Source organism: Sus scrofa, chromosome 10, assembly GCF_000003025.6.
Source record: "Sus scrofa isolate TJ Tabasco breed Duroc chromosome 10, Sscrofa11.1, whole genome shotgun sequence".
NCBI lineage: Eukaryota > Metazoa > Chordata > Mammalia > Artiodactyla > Suidae > Sus > Sus scrofa.
In genome coordinates, this window is record NC_010452.4 from 50,298,382 (window position 1) to 50,317,127 (window position 18,746).

Here is an 18,746-nt window from a genome sequence, read left to right on the forward strand (position 1 = left end):
TAGTCAGATTCATTTCCACTGAGCCACGACAGGAACCTGAGGCTTTGTTTTCTTTCAATCAGAGGAGCTTATTCTCACATTGATTTTAAAGGAGGCTATTTGTTTTTAAAGTTTCAAAGAGATGAATGATTTTAGTGGCTGAAGTATACAGAGAGGGCCCACACAAATATTTTCATACATAGACTTTATTCGTGTTTCTGGATGCACAAAAACTTTGTTTCCATGAGTTTGAGGCTCACATGAAGCTACTTTTTTCTTAACATTAAGTAGTTTAAATGTTTATAAATGATTTAATGGATTGAAAGAAACAGTATTTGCCATAAGTTATTATTTTCAAAACTGAATTACTATTAAAAGCTATTAATGCTATTAACAAAAACTTCAAACAGAATAATTTATATTCTAAACTCTATTTTGATGAAAAATATTTTACAATTTCCATTAATATGTAATTTTAAAATCTCACTGCCTTTTTCTCAAAAAACTTACAAATTCACTATATACTGACATTGTAAAATAATTTCAAAGATTGTGAAAAGTAGAAATTATAACCATAGCCTTAGACTTGATAACAGTTTTTCATATCATTAACAAGCCATACATTTTTAATAGAGGCAAAATATGAAATCTATTTTTACATGTCATTAGGACCACAAAAGTTTAGAAGTCCACGTTCACTAGTCTTCAACACAAATTTTACAACAAAATGGTATACCCCCTGGATGTAAGAACAGACAAATAGTAGACAATCTAAATGTCCACTAACTGGCAAATGGATAAATTATGGTATTCGTACTGTATAATATTATACAGTAATAAAAGTTTGTCAGCATGGTTCAATTTTAAAGTTTTTGAATAAAAGAAGGATAGAAGACCTTATATATAGTATAATTCCATTTGCATAAAATATTCTAAACGCAGAACTAAACAGTGCAAAACTGTAAATACAAACAAGGAAATGATGAACAGAAAATTTAGGATAGTGGCTACCTCTGAGGGAAAGACATGTATGTAATCAGAGAAAAGCCACAGTGGGTGTCAGATGAGGAATGTTCTACTCTGAAAGCACGGTGGGGAGCCACTATTCCTCCTTAAACTGAACATGTCCTCTCCACACACTGGGGAAAATGAGAGGCAAGAAAGTGGAGACCAAATATGTAGACAAATATATAGACCAAATACGTAGCCTTTTTTTGAAGAGGGTTGGTCTTCATTGGAGCATAAAGAAATAAAAGAGTAGTGGGGGGGGCATGTGGATGTTTAGAGTTTTGTTTTGCTCTTACACTTTTTAAGATGTGAAAAGAGAGCACCTGAAGGCACAGAAAGAAGGGATCCATCAGAGGGGAGAAGTTGAAGAAACAGCAGAGGAGACAACCGATGGTGCAAGGGATGCGAGTATTCTGAAGGGAAGAGAAGCCAAGATACACCGGAAGTCATGAAACAGGTGCAGGAAATTTAGACATTTGATGATGGGAAACTATGTCTTAACTGATGGCGTATTCCTCTGGACTTAGGCAAGGTGAGACTTAGGTGAGAGAGAAGGTCTAGGATTGGTTTCCAAAAAAAAGTGACAGCAAGTATTGGATGGAGAACAAAACCAAGCATAGTTTTAAGTGTTCTCTTGAACAACTCACCATACCTACTTCCCTTATCTCTGCCTAGAATGTATTTCCCCTCCTTTCCGCCTGGAAAATCTTGCCATCCAACATCATGCTCTATGTCCTATGCGAAGCCTTTTCTGACTGGTCCCTTCCTTTTTAAATCTTATAGCTCTTGACTGTATCACTCATTTTTCACTTACTCGTAAACTATCTCGCAATAACTGTTCTGTGTTAAAACATGATTTAATGTTTTATGTTGTCTCCTTCACTACAGTTCGTGTGGGCAAAAGTCATGTCTTTTTTTTCTTTTTTAAACACCGTCCCTCTCACTTTCAGAAAAATTGTGCATTCTCATACACACAGGAAATTTTACAGGCATTTTCTAAATGCATCATTTGCTGAAAGAAATATCCTTAAAAGCAAATGAAAAAATACATAAGACATACAAGAATAAGTGAACTTTTTTTTTTTTTTTTTTTTTTTTTTTTTTGTCTTTTCTAGGGCCACACCCTCAGCATATGGAGGTTCCCAGGCTAGGGGTCTAATCAGAGCTGTAGCCGCTGGCCCACACCAGAGCCACAGCAGCTCGGGATCCAAGCCAGCCGCATCTGTGACCTACACCACAGCTCACGGCAACGCCGGATCCTCAACCCACTAAGCAAGACCAGGGATCGAACCCGCAATCTCATGGTTCCTAGTTGGATCCGTTAACCATTGAGCCATGATGGGAACTCCAGTGAACTTTGAATCCTCCATTATTTTCTTGTAACTGCTCTTGGTTTTCAACTTTTGGTTTTCAATGTACTTTTTAGAAGCCAAAGTTAACATAATTGGTTTAATTTTTTAAATTTTTAAACAAATTATTTCTGCTCATTTAACTATTGTAATTCTCTTTTTTTTTTTGACAATTTGTAATATGTTTGTTTATGGAAGCAGTTCTCCTCAGAAAATGAAGCAGAATGTTATCAGCAAAGACAAATTACATTAGGAATGCCATCTTGTGGTTGAGAGTATTCCGTTACACTAACAGGTCTTTTCAGTGATAATCTTTAATTCAGAAATAAAATATTCAGGCAATTCATAAATATAAACCATGGTTATAATGTATTGTTACCACAAAGAAGGAAAAATTAAATACATGCACACTTGTGGGGGTTGTTTTTTGGTTTGGCCATGCCTGAGGCATGTGGAAGTTCCCGGGTCAGGAATCCAACCTTTGCCACAGTGACATCAGGTTCTTAACCCCCTGACCCATAAGGAAACTCCAACAACAGTAACCCTTTCTTAGTGGGTGAATGTACTACTTCCCCCATACATGTTAACCATTAGCGTGGTAAATTATCTTTCTAGTCAATAGAAAACTAGTTATGGTTATAGATGTACTACATAACAGTCATGCTTGAATATTTTAATTGCCAAATCAAATACCAGACATTTTGGTCCACTTAAAAGTGGGGATGAGGGATTAGAAACTGATATCCCCCTCATGAGTGCAAAGCACAAGGGTCAAAGCCCTATGCTGCCTTTTTGTCCCTTCTAGATTAAGGATCCAAGGAGCATGTGCAGGGATAATATTCAGACCTAGAGATTAGGTTATTGAAATTCTAAGATAACCTTCTACATATAGACATACATCTTTACATTAAAAACAAAATGCTAACTTTACTCCACATCAACTTTTGTGATTTATTATTGCATGCTTATCACCAGAAAGAAATTTTTACTCAAGAAAACTTACATGAATTGATTTTGTACCAGTTTTTCCACATGACTCTTCAGGACACTCACATCGGCGGCACAGACCTGGTACTCCATCTTCTCTGGCTGTTTCGTCCTCTCTAATAAAGCTGCATGTGGGGGAGGTAACGCATTGTAGGAACTCAGTAGATAAACCTGACTTGATGAAGTCTGGTTGATCTCTTTGATCTTTAAAGCCTGCATGATAGTAGGTGCAAACTTTGAGTAATGAGCTGTCGATGAGACAATAACTGGGCAAGTTTTGTCTTGCATTCTGTCTGCAACTACTTTTGCAACAGCAGTGTGTGGATCCAAAATATACCCCGAAGTATTGTAGGTAGAGTGGATAGCTGCGAGGCACTCTCCCTCAGAGCACCAGTCGGCTGCGAAGTCCTGCTGAAGTTTCTCAACTAGGATCTTTTCTATCTGAAAGTGATGCTGCTCTTCTAATTGATTAAATAATCTTGTCATTAATTGTCCATCCTTATTAGCCATCAAGTGTAAATGGCGTTCCAGGTTTGAAGATTTGAGAATATCTATTGCTGGTGAAAAGGTTTGTGCTAATTTTCTTTCTCTTAGATCATAATGTCCTGTTTTTATAAAATCAGTCAAAACATGGTTCTGATTAGAAGCACAAATAAATTTTCGAATAGGGATTCCCATCATTTTGGCATACACCGCTGCTAAAATGTTACCAAAGTTTCCTGTGGGAATACAGACATCAACTGGGCTTCCAAAAGAAATAAATCCTTGGCTAACGAGATCAAGGTATGCAGAAGCATGATAAACTACTTGGGGAAGCAGTCGGCCCCAGTTTATGGAATTAGCTGAACTTAAGACAGTTCCATATTCCACAGTAAGAAAGCCAGTAAAATCGGAATCTTTAAAGATTCTCTTTATAGATGTCTGGCAAAAATCAAAATCTGACTTGACACCTACAGCCCATCCATTTTCTTGCTGATTGCCAATTATTTGTGCTTTCTGAAATTCACTTACTCCATTCTCAGGAAAAAATGTGGCCACAGCTATTCTTTGCTTGTCATTGTTATTAAGACGACTAAAGCCATTTAAGACTGCACTCCCTGTGTCTCCTGAGGTGGCCACAAGTATCATGTAATTGCAACTTGGTGGAATGCAATGTGCAAAAATATGAGGCATAAGCTGTAAAGACAGATCTTTAAATGATCCTGTTGGTCCATGAAACAACTCCAGGATGAACTGGTTGCCTGACAGGTGCCTGACAGGGGCAATTTTTGAGCAGGCAAAGTTTTCCCCATAAGCAGTTTCAATCATTTCTCCCAACTTGGCAGGAGGTATGTCAGCAGGGTGTATGCATTTTTCCAAGAGTATTTGTGCTCTTTCTATGTAAGTTGCTCCTACAAGGCTTTTCCACTCCCTCCAGTTTAATTTTGGAAACTCCTTTTCAGGAACAAAAAGTCCACCATCAGAAGCTAACCCCTCAATCACAGCATCACTAAAGAATTTTGTTGGAACCTTCTGTTCACAGTCTTTAGGCCAAATGTGCCTTGTGGAAATGAATGTTTCTGAGTCCACGTCTTGGTATCTCTTAACTGCATTCAGCACTTTGTCAGCTACCTCCTCTGGGGAAGCCCCACTTTCACAAAACACACGAGTATCGTACCACTTCTTATAATACTGTCTTCTAAATTTAAGTAGGTCTTTCATAGATGTTCCAGAATTCTGACCCACAATCCTATCTATTTTCATTAATTTTAGGCGACCAACTATATCTATTAGCGGTACATCCAGATATACAATTATCCCATTTTTCTTTAGATGCCACATGCTACCATCATGCATTGGATTGGACCCAGTAAGGGAAATCACACTTCCAGATGCAGACAGGTTTAACACAGCTCTTCCTTCCTCTTCTAAAAACTGTTCATTACCAACATCCTGTAATTTTTCAGATACACTCATATTCCAGGTTTTTTCAAGGATATCATCATCCACATCTATGACACAACAACCTAGTTTCTGACCTATTATTCTGCCTACTGTTGTTTTCCCAGCACCGGGTGGTCCCATCAGGACAATATTTTTGTCTCCCATGAGAGAGGAGATTGAGCGCCACGACTTCCTTAATTCTGCAAGTGCAAAGGGTCTTGAAAGAAATAGCTGTGCATGTTTATCCATTTTAACATGCATACTGGGAAAACATCTCTGAGTTATTTGTTTCAGATGCTGACATCGGTTCAAGTGGAGCATTCTCTTTTCACTGTTCTGCCCAAGCCAACCTAAAAACTGGCTTTAGCCCTTTTCAAAACAAAAACAAAAAGACACGTGGTTACTAATTTCAATAAGACTTAAAATCCCAAAAGGCTTGAGTATAACCATGCCCTCAGTACATAAACTGTTAAAATCTTTCCAAATTTATGGGATATTTTTAAAAGTATTTGAACCCAAATTCTTATATATCACACATTATCCTTTTTATTAATCTTATCTCAAGACATTGATTAATCAAAATTAAACAATTTGTCTTACTATGAGCTACAGAAATAAAATTAGTATTTTTTCCTGTAATGAAAACTGTCTCATGGTTTATAACTCATGTAAATAAGGATTATTTGGAGTTGGAATGCTATTTACTTGCAATTCAGGAAGCTAAACAATATTCTTTATATTTAATTTCTCTTTAGTTATATGAAGATGTTGATAGACTATCATAATATTTATAAACTTCTTAGTCAAAGAATTCACAAGTGACCAGAATATTTGCTTATAAAATGCTTAAATAATTTTCTAAACTATAAAAGTATGACATTTTCTGTTTTTCATGCCTCTTACGTGCATACTGTTAAGAATCATTCTTATATATTTTTCATTATGTTGGTCTTAAAAAAAGGTAGTGAAAGATATAACATCACCCAAACACCTAAGAAACATTGATAATCAGCAGCAAAGTCAAAGGCTGCATATCCATAACATTATCTGCATTGGACCATCACTTTTATTTCTGGCCCATAAACATCATCATGGAGATACTTAATTCAAATTCCAGACTCCAGAGTAATAACAAAAAGACTCAGGAATGTTTCCAACGATAAGAGGTCAAACTTATTCTGGTATCTGGAGAAGCTCTTTAATTCCCCACACTGGTCAAATCCCTGTCTTTGGAAGTATACTCACCATTTAAAACACAAATGTACGCCAGACAAGTCAAATTTTTAGTCATATGTAAAGTACAATTTAATAACTGCTCCAATGTTTATTTAGATTGACTAACTTTACAGGCATGTAGTGGGGCTTTTCACATGTTCTGTGGTAGGACCAATATGCAACTAAGACATGTTAAATGTTAGATGGTATGTTTAAACAAGTTCTGAGAATTTGCGATCATTTTACTACTCTGATCATCTATGCTACTCAAACTGTTCTCCAATAAAACATTTAAACCATTTTAAGCTAACATTGAAATTAACAAGCTAAACTGGAATTGTCAGGAGAAGGAATACACTTCCTTATTTGGCTTTTCAGCTTCTAGGTGTTTAACTCCCACTGACTTATAAGACACATAAGAACCAGTGAAGAGTTGATGAATGCTGAGGTAAAATCAATCTTAGCAAAAAGTGCAGTGTACAATGGGAAAATTTTCAAGTGAATCATAACTGCACACAGTATCATAAAATTCCACACATAAACTATCATTAAACTATCCATCTGAAAATTTTTAAGTACAGAAAAATGATAAACTGACCCTTTTCATGGTTCCCTAAAACCACTATTAAAAGATTAAAATAGTACTGTCTTTTTTTCCCAATACGTGCATCTTAAATATGTATCAACACATCCTAAACCAAAAGACAAGAGAAGATGGAATAATGCCCACAGCATATAACCTTTATCTGGAAATCGAATTTTTACTTAAGAGGTAATATAGTCAATTCTTTTTATTCATAGTAGCTATGTTCTACCAGTCACCGCGAATATGAATTAGTGAATAATGAACCTTTGCTTCTAGGGGAAATACAGTGCTAGGTTCCTGTGAGTCTCTGGCCACAATATTTTTGCCAACTGATCAATACATAATGTTTTATGTGTGTTTCTGTTTAGAGACATCTTCTTTAAACATACATACATAAGTGATTCATTACCACTGAACTCAGCCAACAGTACTCTAACGCCTGCCTCAGCGAATTTCATCTAACACACACATTTTCTCTGTAAAGCACGATGTGGCCTGATTGCCTTGGGAACACTAAGCAGCACTTCAGCACTCTGCTTGGAGGCCATTTTGAACAGCAAAATTATCACCTGTAAGCGCAAAAATGAAAAAAAAAAAAAAAGCGGCACTAAATAGAATTCAAAAGATACTTGTTTATAGTAGGAGCCAAAACAAGAAAGAACATTGCCTTGCTTGACCCCAGCTTCGAACATGCATGTCTCAAATTTTTCACCAATAAGCCCGTGGCCATGAATGACTGCCAAAGTCCTGCAGGTATTAATTTTGAGTTATAAATAAAATCTAGCGAGTAGAATTTACAAATATGGAACCTGTGAACAAAGTGGGATCGACTGCATATCATTCTCCTTTATGATTCAAAGCCATGTTATTAGATGGTTTTCATTTACTTTATATTTTGATATGTTTTCCAGTATAGTGGCCAGGAATAGGCAAGTTTTCTTCAGCCAAAGGACAAAGCTATTTCAAATTAAATGGGAGTAAATCACATAAGAATCAGAAAACAAAAACAGTACTCAAAGACCAAATCTCTTAGCCATAAAGTACTCAGATTTTACTGAATCATGATGGTCTCAAATAATTTTTGTACAACCAAGTTCTACACAAAAATATTTTATAGTAAACTCTCTGATTCCTCACTGGATGGAAGGTCTATACCACTCCATTACACATTAATACTTTTTTTTTGGTCTTTTTGCTATTTCTTTGGGCCACTCCCGTAGCATATGGAGGTTCCCAGGCTAGGGGTTGAATTGGAGCTGTAGCCACCAGCCTACGCCAGAGCCACAGCAACACAGGATCCAAGCCGCATCTGCAACCTACACCACAGCTCACAGCAACACCGGATCCTTAACCCACTGAGCAAGGCCAGGGACCGAACCCGCAACCTCATGGTTCCTAGTCAGATTCGTTAACCACTGCGCCACGACGGGAACTCCACATTAATACTTTTTAAATAGGTTTTTCTTACTATCACTTACAGTGGAGCTTTTTGACCCACTAGGTCCAATGGATACATTTTAGACATGGAAGTCACTTGTCATTCAAATAGAATAATGAAAAGGCAGTGATGTATATCACAGCAAGAACTTTAAAAAACAAAAACAGAATGTCCACATGTATATATTAATTCAAGTATTGTGTAACCTTGAAGTATGATATTTAATAATTTTACTGTGGCAAGCTGACCAAAACTGAATAAAGAATTCAAGGGGGAAAAAGTACAGAAATCACTTTTTAAAATGTTTTAAAATTATTTCCGAAGAATGCTAACAAAATTACATTTTAAGCCAGAAATACATATTAATTTTCAGGCAGCTATTTACAGTGATATTTTTCTATATTTACCACTAGATGACTAATCAACCGAAATCATACTAAGCCCATTATCAATTTTTGCTTCCAAAGTAGGCTAGAATTGTTCAATTCCATTATAAAAATAGTTTCCAGTATCTCTGGGAAATCATCAAAATCTTCTTGGCAAAAATAATTTAGGGAGTTCCCGTTGTGATGCAGTGGAAACGAATCCAACTAGTAACCATGAGGTTGTGGGTTCTATCCCTGGCCTCGCTCAGTGGCTCAGATCCTGCGTTGCTGTGGCTGTGGTGTAGGCTGGCAGCTGTAGCTCCAATTCGACCCCTAGCCTGGGAACCTCCATAAGCAAAAAATAAAATTTAGCATTTGTCACACATTTAAAAATGTTTATTATATACCCTCCCCAAATAAAACCTAAGACATGGCACTTCAAAAATTATTTCATGATGAGACGTGACTCATCATGAATGAGTTCATCAAAGAACTACTTGGCATCCTATCTTAATACAATCTCTATTTAAATTTCTAAGAATGATTAAATCTAGTCCACTATTTTATGAAGAAAGGTATTCTGAGGTTTTAAAAAATTCTTAAAAATTACAGCATTTTACAGCAGTAAATTGTTTTCCAAGAAATAATAAAAAAAGGCAACCATAGTAGAATACAAACTAACCAGCAGGTTAGAAGCTTTGCTGCTTCTGACTACTAAGTAAAAATCCTCTTAACAAGCCCTCCAGTTAGTCAGCTGACTGAAACAGCCAGGTGGAGGAGGTGGAAGGACCACACTTCAGTGCCCTGTGGTAATCACAGGGATCTTAAATCAAGTTCACTACTCTTATTTGTCTTAGAATCAAAGCTGACGAAGCCTTTCCTGGTGTTGGTCTGAAGTCAGATATTCTCTTAATGGTCTCAAGTATCTAATTCACAAGACATTTTATATAGCCTTTACAATTCTTTTTTTTTTTTTTTTTTTTTTGTCTTTTTGCTATTTCTTTGGGCCGTTCCCGCGGCATATGGAGGTTCCCAGGCTAGGGGTCCAATCGGAGCTGTAGCCATTGGCCTACGCCAGAGCCACAGCAACGCGGGATCCGAGCTGTGTCTGCAACCTACACCACAGCTCACGGCAACGCCGGATCGTTAACCCACTGAGCAAGGTCAGGGATCGAACCCGCAACCTCATGGTTCCTAGTCGGATTCGTTAACCACTGCGCCACGACGGGAACTCCTACAATTCTTTAACTTAGAAAAATATCGTAAGGAATTTGTAAGGACTATGGCTTTAGAAAGGATTTATTTTCAGTTGTCTTATATTCCCAACTCTGCCCATTTTATTCATCTACATAGATTAAAATATTCTTCAGGAAAAAATCTAATTTGTATGTACAACCATTTATTCCCCCACCCCACCCCACCCCCCGTTGTTGTTAATTAAGTTTCACGGGAACTAAACTTTGCTCACTTATTTGTTTGTTTGTTAAATATTGTCTTTGGCTGCTATTGAGTTATAATGGTAGAGCTGGGTAGTTTTGAGAGAAACCATCTGGCTTGCAAAGGCCTAAAATATGTATCATCTAGCCCTGTACAGAAAAAGTTCACCAATACTAATTCTGATGGTACACCAATACTAATTCCCTGTGGAATACTGGACAGTGGCATTTCCTTGAACAGGATTGCCATTTTGAAGGAATTATAAAAATTAGAAATTTATTCTTTGTAAAGATGCTTTCAAAAGGCAAGAAGAATTATAAACCAATTATCTAAAGGAAAAAATGTTCCTTTCCAGATGATTAACAACTGCATTAAGACTGTACACTAGATATACCACAGTGTGAGACCTTAATCCTGTTTTGTATTTTTAAAACCACAATAAATATACTGACATCAGTGAAATTACTGTATTTAGTAAAGTCAAGACTACCTAAGGTCAGTTGATGCTTACTAACTGGAGAAATCACGCTTTGTCCTTATTGGCTCTTTTAGGGACTGATTAACATAAAGAGTCCTAAAATGTTCCTTCTAATTAGAAAATTTATAAACTTTGGGCAATGACTATGCACTTGGCTAACGGTATTATCATTCTGAGTCCTTAATTCAAATCTTAGCATACAAAGAGAACAGAAGTTTCCTCTATAAATGCTAAGCAAAAAACCCCCAAAACATAAAATACTCAAAATGTAAAGGAAAAGGGCAAAGTGGCTGTATCCTTACAAAATGTTTTGGAAAATAGAAAATCTGATGTAAAGAACATGAGCACCATCTTCAAGGTGCCATTTATCTGAAATTTATTCTAAATTTATTCTTACCTAGTTAAATTCACTGAGAGAGACGATACATTCAGCATAGCCTAAGTTAACCAAGCCACCATGCTGTTTTGATCCCTCCACCGAGCACCTGGCAGTAAGACGACCAAAACTGGCCTTTTCTATCTTTGAGAATCCTTACTCCCTTTGGGCAGAGTGGCCCCTATTACAAGTTTGGTTCAGAATCATTATCATCCGGCCCAAATCATACTGCCAAAATGTCTTTTAGAGCCTCTGGAAGGCAAAGGCTTCTAACAGCTTCTTTCAGCAGTCATTTTGGTATAAGTCGGTTCATGGAAGATCAAATGGTGCCAAAGGAATAAACCGATTCTAAGGCCATTTTCTAAAAGGGACACCAAAGGAAGGGGGGGGGGCAAAAATCCAAGTGCCCATTGAAAAGGCTTCTCCTTCTTGGTTAGGCTGTTCGTCTAATAAAGTCAAGACCTACGAGAAGAAAGAAGCCCGATCAAGAGTTAAGGAGGTGGTGAAGGGGCGAGGCGCAGGAGAAAGGGAAGCAGGTGGTCGAGGGGAGGAAGGGGCGCGACAGGTGGACGGCTGGGCGCGGGCGCGCTTGCACAGGTGGCGTCAGGGCTGAGCCCGGGACAGAGGCAGTAGGGAAGGTGAGCGCGGACACGGCGTGGGGATCACCACCGAGCAGTGGAAAGGCGAAGGAACAGAGGGGAAAAGACATGCGGTGGGAACGGACTGGAGTGTACAGTTTCCCTTCCTTCTCAAATAACTCACCAAGAAAACCACACTGAGAAGACGGGAGAAAGGAAAGGAAATGGGAAGGAGCCGCTAGTGCCGCCTCCTCGGGACGCAGCCCCGTACCGCTGGCCCTCGTCAGTGCTGGCCCACCGCCCAGACCCCAGGCCTCGCTAGGCCCGCCCCGCCCGCGCGCTGTGGCCTCCGCGCCTGCGCCCGTGCCGACCTCCGGGTCTGCGGGCCACGCCCACGGCCCGAGCAGCCGGGCATTGGGTACGCGTGCTCCACCCGCGCCTCGGGCTCCTCACCTCCCCCGTCGCGCTCTCGACGTTGGACGTGCGTCTGCGTGGCCGCAGCCGTTCGCCCCGCCCCTCCGGGTTGGAGCCCGCGCGTGTTGTGTGACGCCCGCTCACCAGCGTCGCTTCCGGACTGTCTCTGGTAAAGTTTATCTTTCTCTCCAAACGCAGAGACAGAAAAGAGCAACATTTTTAAGGGGACGTCATTCTTCACTCCTTTTTCCCCAAAGGTACATGTAAAGAATGGTTTTTATGTTGATCTTCTGTGACAGGAAGGGAGCTGCAGAGGGAGGAAGAGAGGAAACCTAGTTTGCGGTGCTGCCTGCCACTTCCCCGTTGCCTAGTAACTGTTTCCACGGCAACCACGCCGTCAACAACGCTAAGCAATCCCAGGAGTGATAGAAAAGTTATTTTATTTTCTTCCCAAGAGAGGACCGCTTAGAGGAGGTCAAAGGGGAATTGTGTGACACACAGAAGCCTTAGTTCCTTGAGAAGGCAGGAGAGTAGGAGAGGAAAGGGGGAGCAGTGAAGAAAGGGATGGAGATATTGGTATAGTGAGAAAAAAGCTGAGTAGTTTTAAGGAATCATTTGGTGGCCATGGATCCAACGTACTCTTCTGAGAGCATTTATAACCTCATACCCAGTGACTGGAAGGAGCCTCCTCAGCCTCCTAGGTATGTGGGTAAGCAAAGATCATCACTTGAAACAAGAATGGGGAAAATAATTGTTCCATTTCACGATTACATCAGCGTCCTAGGATTTTCGAAAAGAAATAACATATATTTTTGTTTTAGTGAGGTAGCCTTGGATGACAGCTTCTTGAAGAAGAGGTTGCAAAATCTAAGTATTTAGCATCTCAATTCACAGACAGGGAGGTCCAGTACTGTAAGAGGAATATTTTCTTTTGTTAGCCTCCTGTTAATACGGTATGTAATTGTATTTAATTTGTTTGCTTGTCCCTGTATGATGTGGTATATAACAGCCTGAAATTTCCTATTGTTGAAAAGAGAAAAATCACCATTTGTTATCCCGGGTTAGGATATATTGATCTTTGGTTTCAGGGGTTCATTGTTTTATTTATGACTACTCCACTGCTCCTTCTCTAAAGGGATAATACTTATTTTTCCCAAAATTATTGTCAAATATAAATTTCTATTTGTTTTGGAGTCTCAGTTTTTGGTGAAACGAAATAAATGGAAAAAATAGTTTCTAAGGCCTTTTTTAAAAATCTAATAGTTGATGAAGAGTTGATACCCAAAATATGTAAATGAGTTAAAATATTTACATAGGTGTTAGAACCCCTTAAATTGCCTAAATTTTAAAAAGATAACCACAGAGTAGACATCCCAGTTACTCTTCTTTGTAGGGACTTAGAACTTAAATCTATGGTGAGAAAAGAAGGTAACTGGTAGAGAAAATCTCATTCCTCCTAGGATCTTCAGTTTTTTACCTTTCTTCTTTTCCTGATACAAGTCAGAGCCACATTGAAAGAACACTAAACTAAAACAAATTAAAGACAACAACAAAAATTAAAACCCAAAACAGGATGCCAATTGGTTTTGTGACCATGAATACATTTTCATTTGTTTTCTCACCTATAAAACAAACTAAATAAAGTAGATAATCTTTAAGGTGTTTCAGATATAATTGTCAATTATTTAAAAAAAAATAATTACTAGATTACTAAAGTAATTACTTGGGGTGCATCACATCTTCACCAAGTGGACAGATCCTTTCATTTTTAAGTCTAAGAATCTGTTTTTAACCAGACCAATACCTATTTTATCTTCCATTAGTTTCTCAAAATCTAGTAGTAGTTTGGAAATAGTAATTCAAAATAAGATATGGTGTAGTTGCAGAATTTATGAGAAGTGTTCAAATTAACCATTGCTGAATGGACTTTTGTTGAGAAACTTGTATAGTATACACGGTAAAGCTCCTCCTCTCTGTAACCCAATGACAGATTATATTTTCTATAGAATGCTGAATTTGAATGTTAAGATAGTTTACAAATAGATGTTTTGTTTATTGATATATCAAAAAGCTTTACTGCAGCTAGGTGACTTTCAAGAAATTTTATAGGAAAAAATCTTTATTCATTTGGCAAGCACTTACTGAACCCCTATTAATGGATAACATTGCGGGCAATGTTGGAGTGACAGGACAGACTGTTCAGTTTACTCTGAAGGAGTAAGTAGGAAAGATGAACTTACAGGGAAAGGAGTAGAAGGCATCCAGAAGTGATGCCAGAGAACTCACTGTGTTGTAATGAAGTCAACCTGCACTGTCAGCAACAACCATGGGGAGTTTTTTGGTTTGGGGTTTGTTTGTTTGGCTTTCTTTCTTTCTTTCTTTCTTTCTTTCTTTCTTTCTTTCTTTCTTTTTTTGCTTTTTTAGAGCCACACCTGCGCATATGGAGGTTCCCAGGCGAGGGGTCTAGTCAGAGTTACAGCTGCCGGCCTACGCCATAGCCACAGCAATGCCAGATCCAAGCCATATCTGTGACCCACACCACTGCTTACAGCAACACTGGATCCTTAACCCACTGAGCGAGGGCGGGGATCGAACTCACAACCTCATGGTTCCTAGTCAGATTCGTTTCTGCTGCACCATGACAGGAACTCCAAACATAGGGAGTTTTTAATCTGACAGGGTGTCATACATGCAAAATACTAATTTATAAAAACAGAGGTTAGAGAAGCTATGAATCGGTTTTTAACATTTCAGTTGCTTACCATGCAAGAGGTGGTTTCCAAGTGCTTCACAGATTTGTCACCCTTCTCTCGATGGTTCCAGTGACTTAATATCTCCAGTCATTTTCTCCTTCCTTTTTGTTAAAGATAATATTCCATATATGGTCTGAACAGCCTGTGGAACCATTGTCTCCTTTCCTTGATACACAATACTTGTATTAGTGCATTCATTAGCAGTTTGACAGTCAGGCCCCACCATTGTCTTACATTGGAATTCCCACATGAATTATGAATAAGCTTGGTCTCTCCCATTCTAAAGTTGTGTAACTGATTCTTTTTTAATCTAAAACTCATCATTAGTCTCTGGAGATAGTTTTGAATTTTGTTTCTGTTTTTGTTTTTTAGGGCCATACCTGCAGCATAAGGAAATTCCCAGGCTAGGTGTGGGATCAGAGCTGCAGCCTACACCACAGCCACAGAAGTGCAGGATCTGAGACACGTCTGTGACCTACACCACAGCTCACAACAACACTGGATCCTTAACCCACTGAGCAAGCCCAGGATCAAACTCGAATCCTCATGGATACTAGTCAGGTTCATAACCTGCTGAGCCATAATGGGACCTCCCTAGTTTTAAATTTTGACTCTCTCATCTTTACCATGACTCCCAGCTTCATATCATTTGCAAATCTAATAAGGATGTCTTTTTTTTGTCTTTTTGCCATTTCTTGGGCCACTCCTGCGGCATATGGAGGTTCCCGGGCTAGGGGTCGAATCGGAGCTGTAGCCACTGGCCTACTCCAGATCCAAGCCTCGTCTGCACCCTACACCACAGCTCAGGGCAACGCCAGATCCTTGACCCACTGAGCAAGGCCAGGGATCGAACCCGCAACCTCATGGTTCCTAGTCAGATTTGTTAACCACTGAGCCACGATGGGAACTCCGAGGATGTCTTTTATATCTCTGTCTTCGAACAGGGAAAGTACTTTGCACTGTAGTAGACTACTCGGATACCTCTTTCTAGGCTGACGGCAGTCCTGTGTTTGAAGGTTTAGTCAGTCACCTAAATGCATCCATTAATCAGTTCATATTGCTCTGCCTTATCAGCAAGGCTTTAATAATAGGCTTTGCTAACATCAGGATTAGTATGCCTAAGGTGTTGGCCTGATTTATCAGTCCAAAAATATTTTTATTAATGATGTTCATTTCAGTGATCTGAAACTCCAAGTAGCTCAGACCATCATTGCTTCTGTACAGATTTTTAGATGCTTTCCAAGTTCACTGGTATGGAGTTTCTGGATGCATGCTGTTTGAAAATGGGAATATTTAATATCCTAAGCACTCTCTAATTTTTTTAAGATTTTCTGGTTCTCATTGGGATTAATTGTAACATACAGTCAAGAATTTTATTTTTGGAGCTTCTCATTCTTCTTGGACTATCTTCCATTTTATTCAGTTTTCATACTGCTATATCTGTATTTTCTGAAGTTTTGTAACATCTCTTTGTTTAAAGTCTGGTTATGTACCTGACTTTGCAAAGCAGTCTTGACTGTTATGAAATCTTAGATGGCACAGTCACTTTCTCCTGAGGTTCTTATCTACTTTGCCGACTAATTATAGCCAGTAGTTAAACTGAGGAAAGCAGTAGTCCTTTTAAATGAAATTGGAGTCAAAGAAAGTCAAGAATATTCCAAAGTCTTTGTTTTCAGCATAATGAAATTTTATGCTAAATTACCACTGTTGCCGTACATGATCTTGGACAGTGTTTTATGATTAGGGTTAGAAGTTACTCAGATTTTCATATGGCTCTTCAGTCTGCAGACATCCACAATCATAACACTTTGCTTCATTGCTTCAGTTGTTTTTACCCAGTTGCTCTTCTCATGCTTATATATATATTCATTCTTTGACTGAACCTCACAGTTCACATAGAAGCTTTCAGAATCACCAGGAGAATCAAACACACAACTAAAGATGTGCTGTATAATAGAATCACCTAAAGAATGTGGAAGAATTAAAGGCCGGGGAAACTAGTCATGAAAGGGATAATTCGAGAAGGCATTTTTCCCCTTCAGACATAGGGATGAGGGTAAAGACATCCACAGAGAGGAATTTTGTCAGCAAGGAGAATTTGCAGCTTCCATATGCATTTACTGGCTAAATGTTCATTGTGGATCATTGGCCTTCATTTAGATTTCTATAGATATAACACATAGTATATATTAGCACATCTCTCTGGCATTGCACATGTACCTAAAAATGTTAGAAGAAAACAGGGTAACAGTATTTCCTAAAATCAGTTGCCAGGGAAATTTGTTGAGAAGTGAATTTTTATATTATATTAGACTCATTTTTGAGAAGTTTATTCCTTTACAGAACCAGGTTCAATATCTTAGGCAGACTGGGAGTTCCTGTCATGGCACAGTGGAAACAAATCCACGTAGGAACCATGAGGTTGCGGGTTCCATCCCTGGCTTCAATCAGTGAGCTTAGGATCCGGCATTGCTGTGAACTGTGATTTAGGTTGAAGATGCGGCTCAGATGTGATGTTGCTGTGGCTGTGGTGTAGGCTGGCAGCTGTAGCTCCGATTAGACCACTCGCCTGGGAACCTCCATATGCCTCGGGTGCAGCCCTCAAATGACTATATATATATATAGTCTCATATATATGTAAGCATATATATACCTCTTAAACAGACTCCATGTGCCTCGGGTGCAGCCCTCAAAAGACTATATATGTAAATATAAATATATATATATATAGTCTCTTAAATATATATATATATATATAAATATATATATATATATCTTGAACAGACTGTAGAGTATGTCATAGTTGAAAATCATTTTCTTACAGGTCAGGAAAGTATGTCAGTGTATGTGTGCCTGTCTCTTAAAATAACCATTTATATACCATGACTTGAATTTTTAGAGAATAAGGCTATGTCTGCTAGGACACAAGTAAAATCAAGTAGAGAGGTAAATATTTTTTTTATTTAAAAAAAGGTGACTATCCAATAACAATAACAGTAAGAATACTACTACTACTAGTAATGGTGATAACTTTTTGTTGTTGTTGTCTTTTGTCTCTTCAGGGCCACACCTGCGGCATATGAAGGTTCCCAGGCTAGGGGTCCAATCAGAGCTGCAGCCGCCGGCCTACCCCAGAGCCACAGCAACGCCAGATCCAAGCCCCGTCTGCACCCTACACCACAGCTCAGGGCAACACCGGGTCCATGACCCACTGAGCGAGGCCAGGGATTGAACCTGCAACCTCATGGTTCCTAGTCGGATTCGTTAACCACTGAGCCACGATGGGAACTCCCGATGATATTTTTTAATGTATTAGTGTTTACAATGTGCCAGGTACTGTTCTATGTTTTTCACAATCATTATTTTATTTAATTCTCACAAAAACCCTATAAGATGAGGAAAGTTATCCATGTCAGGCCCAGAATGTTGAGGCAGCTGGAAGAACAGGATTGAGATACAAGTCTGACACCAAAGCTCATAACTTTGACCAGTTTGCACACTGCCTTTTATCCTGAATAATACTTAAAACAAGCTTAAAGAGCATCTTTTACTTCAATAGCATATATTTTTTTTAGTCTTTAGATAATTTATCATATAGCAAATAACTGTTTAGTATTTAAACATTAATGTGTTATGATGAAATAAGTTATTTTTTCGTGATGACATGAAAATAAAAAATAATGATAGAAAGGGAGGGAATGCCACACATGAGCATGAAATTTCTTGTAAATGAAATGTACGTTTTAAAATCTTAAACATTTTTTATTAAAGTATAGTTGATTTATAGGAGTTCCCATTGTAGTGCAATGGAAACAAATCTGACTAGTATCCATGAGGTTGAGGGTTCGATCCCTGGCCTC

General features: G+C 38.5%; 2 protein-coding genes across 8 annotated transcripts in view; one reads left to right on the forward strand and one right to left on the reverse strand.

The window, feature by feature from the left end:
* On the reverse strand, positions 168-12,203 carry THNSL1 (threonine synthase like 1). 3 transcript variants are annotated; one of them, XM_021064908.1, is made up of 3 exons: positions 11,904-12,063; positions 11,163-11,603; positions 168-5,615 (listed from the first exon to the last, which is right to left on the reverse strand). In XM_021064908.1, the coding sequence occupies exon 3, from the start codon at positions 5,565-5,567 to the stop codon at positions 3,336-3,338; it is 2,232 nt and encodes a 743-aa protein (XP_020920567.1). In that variant the 5' UTR covers positions 5,568-5,615; positions 11,163-11,603; positions 11,904-12,063; the 3' UTR covers positions 168-3,335. The 3 variants fall into 3 exon arrangements, with proteins under 3 accessions (XP_020920567.1, XP_020920569.1, XP_020920568.1); XM_021064910.1 differs by lacking the exons at positions 11,163-11,603; positions 11,904-12,063 and adding an exon at positions 12,173-12,203; XM_021064909.1 differs by lacking the exon at positions 11,163-11,603 and having other exon boundaries at positions 11,904-12,106.
* Positions 12,116-18,746, forward strand: part of ENKUR (enkurin, TRPC channel interacting protein) — a 53,815-nt gene continuing 47,184 nt past the window's right edge. For 3 of the 5 annotated variants that reach the window (XR_002336356.1, XM_021064913.1, XM_021064912.1), the window contains exon 1: positions 12,228-12,834. Coding sequence is in view for 2 of the 5 variants with exons in the window: in XM_021064913.1 (XP_020920572.1) it covers positions 12,758-12,834 (77 nt within the window). In the remaining 3 variants the exon portion in view is untranslated. Of the gene's footprint in view, positions 12,835-18,746 lie in introns of all 5 variants that reach the window. The other 2 variants (XM_021064914.1, XM_021064915.1) reach the window with 2 other exon arrangements.

Excerpts from the sequence above, each read along its gene's own strand:
- THNSL1 (XM_021064910.1), bottom strand. The coding sequence starts at position 5,567 with ATGCTCCACTTGAACCGATGTCAGCATCTGAAACAAATAACTCAGAGA.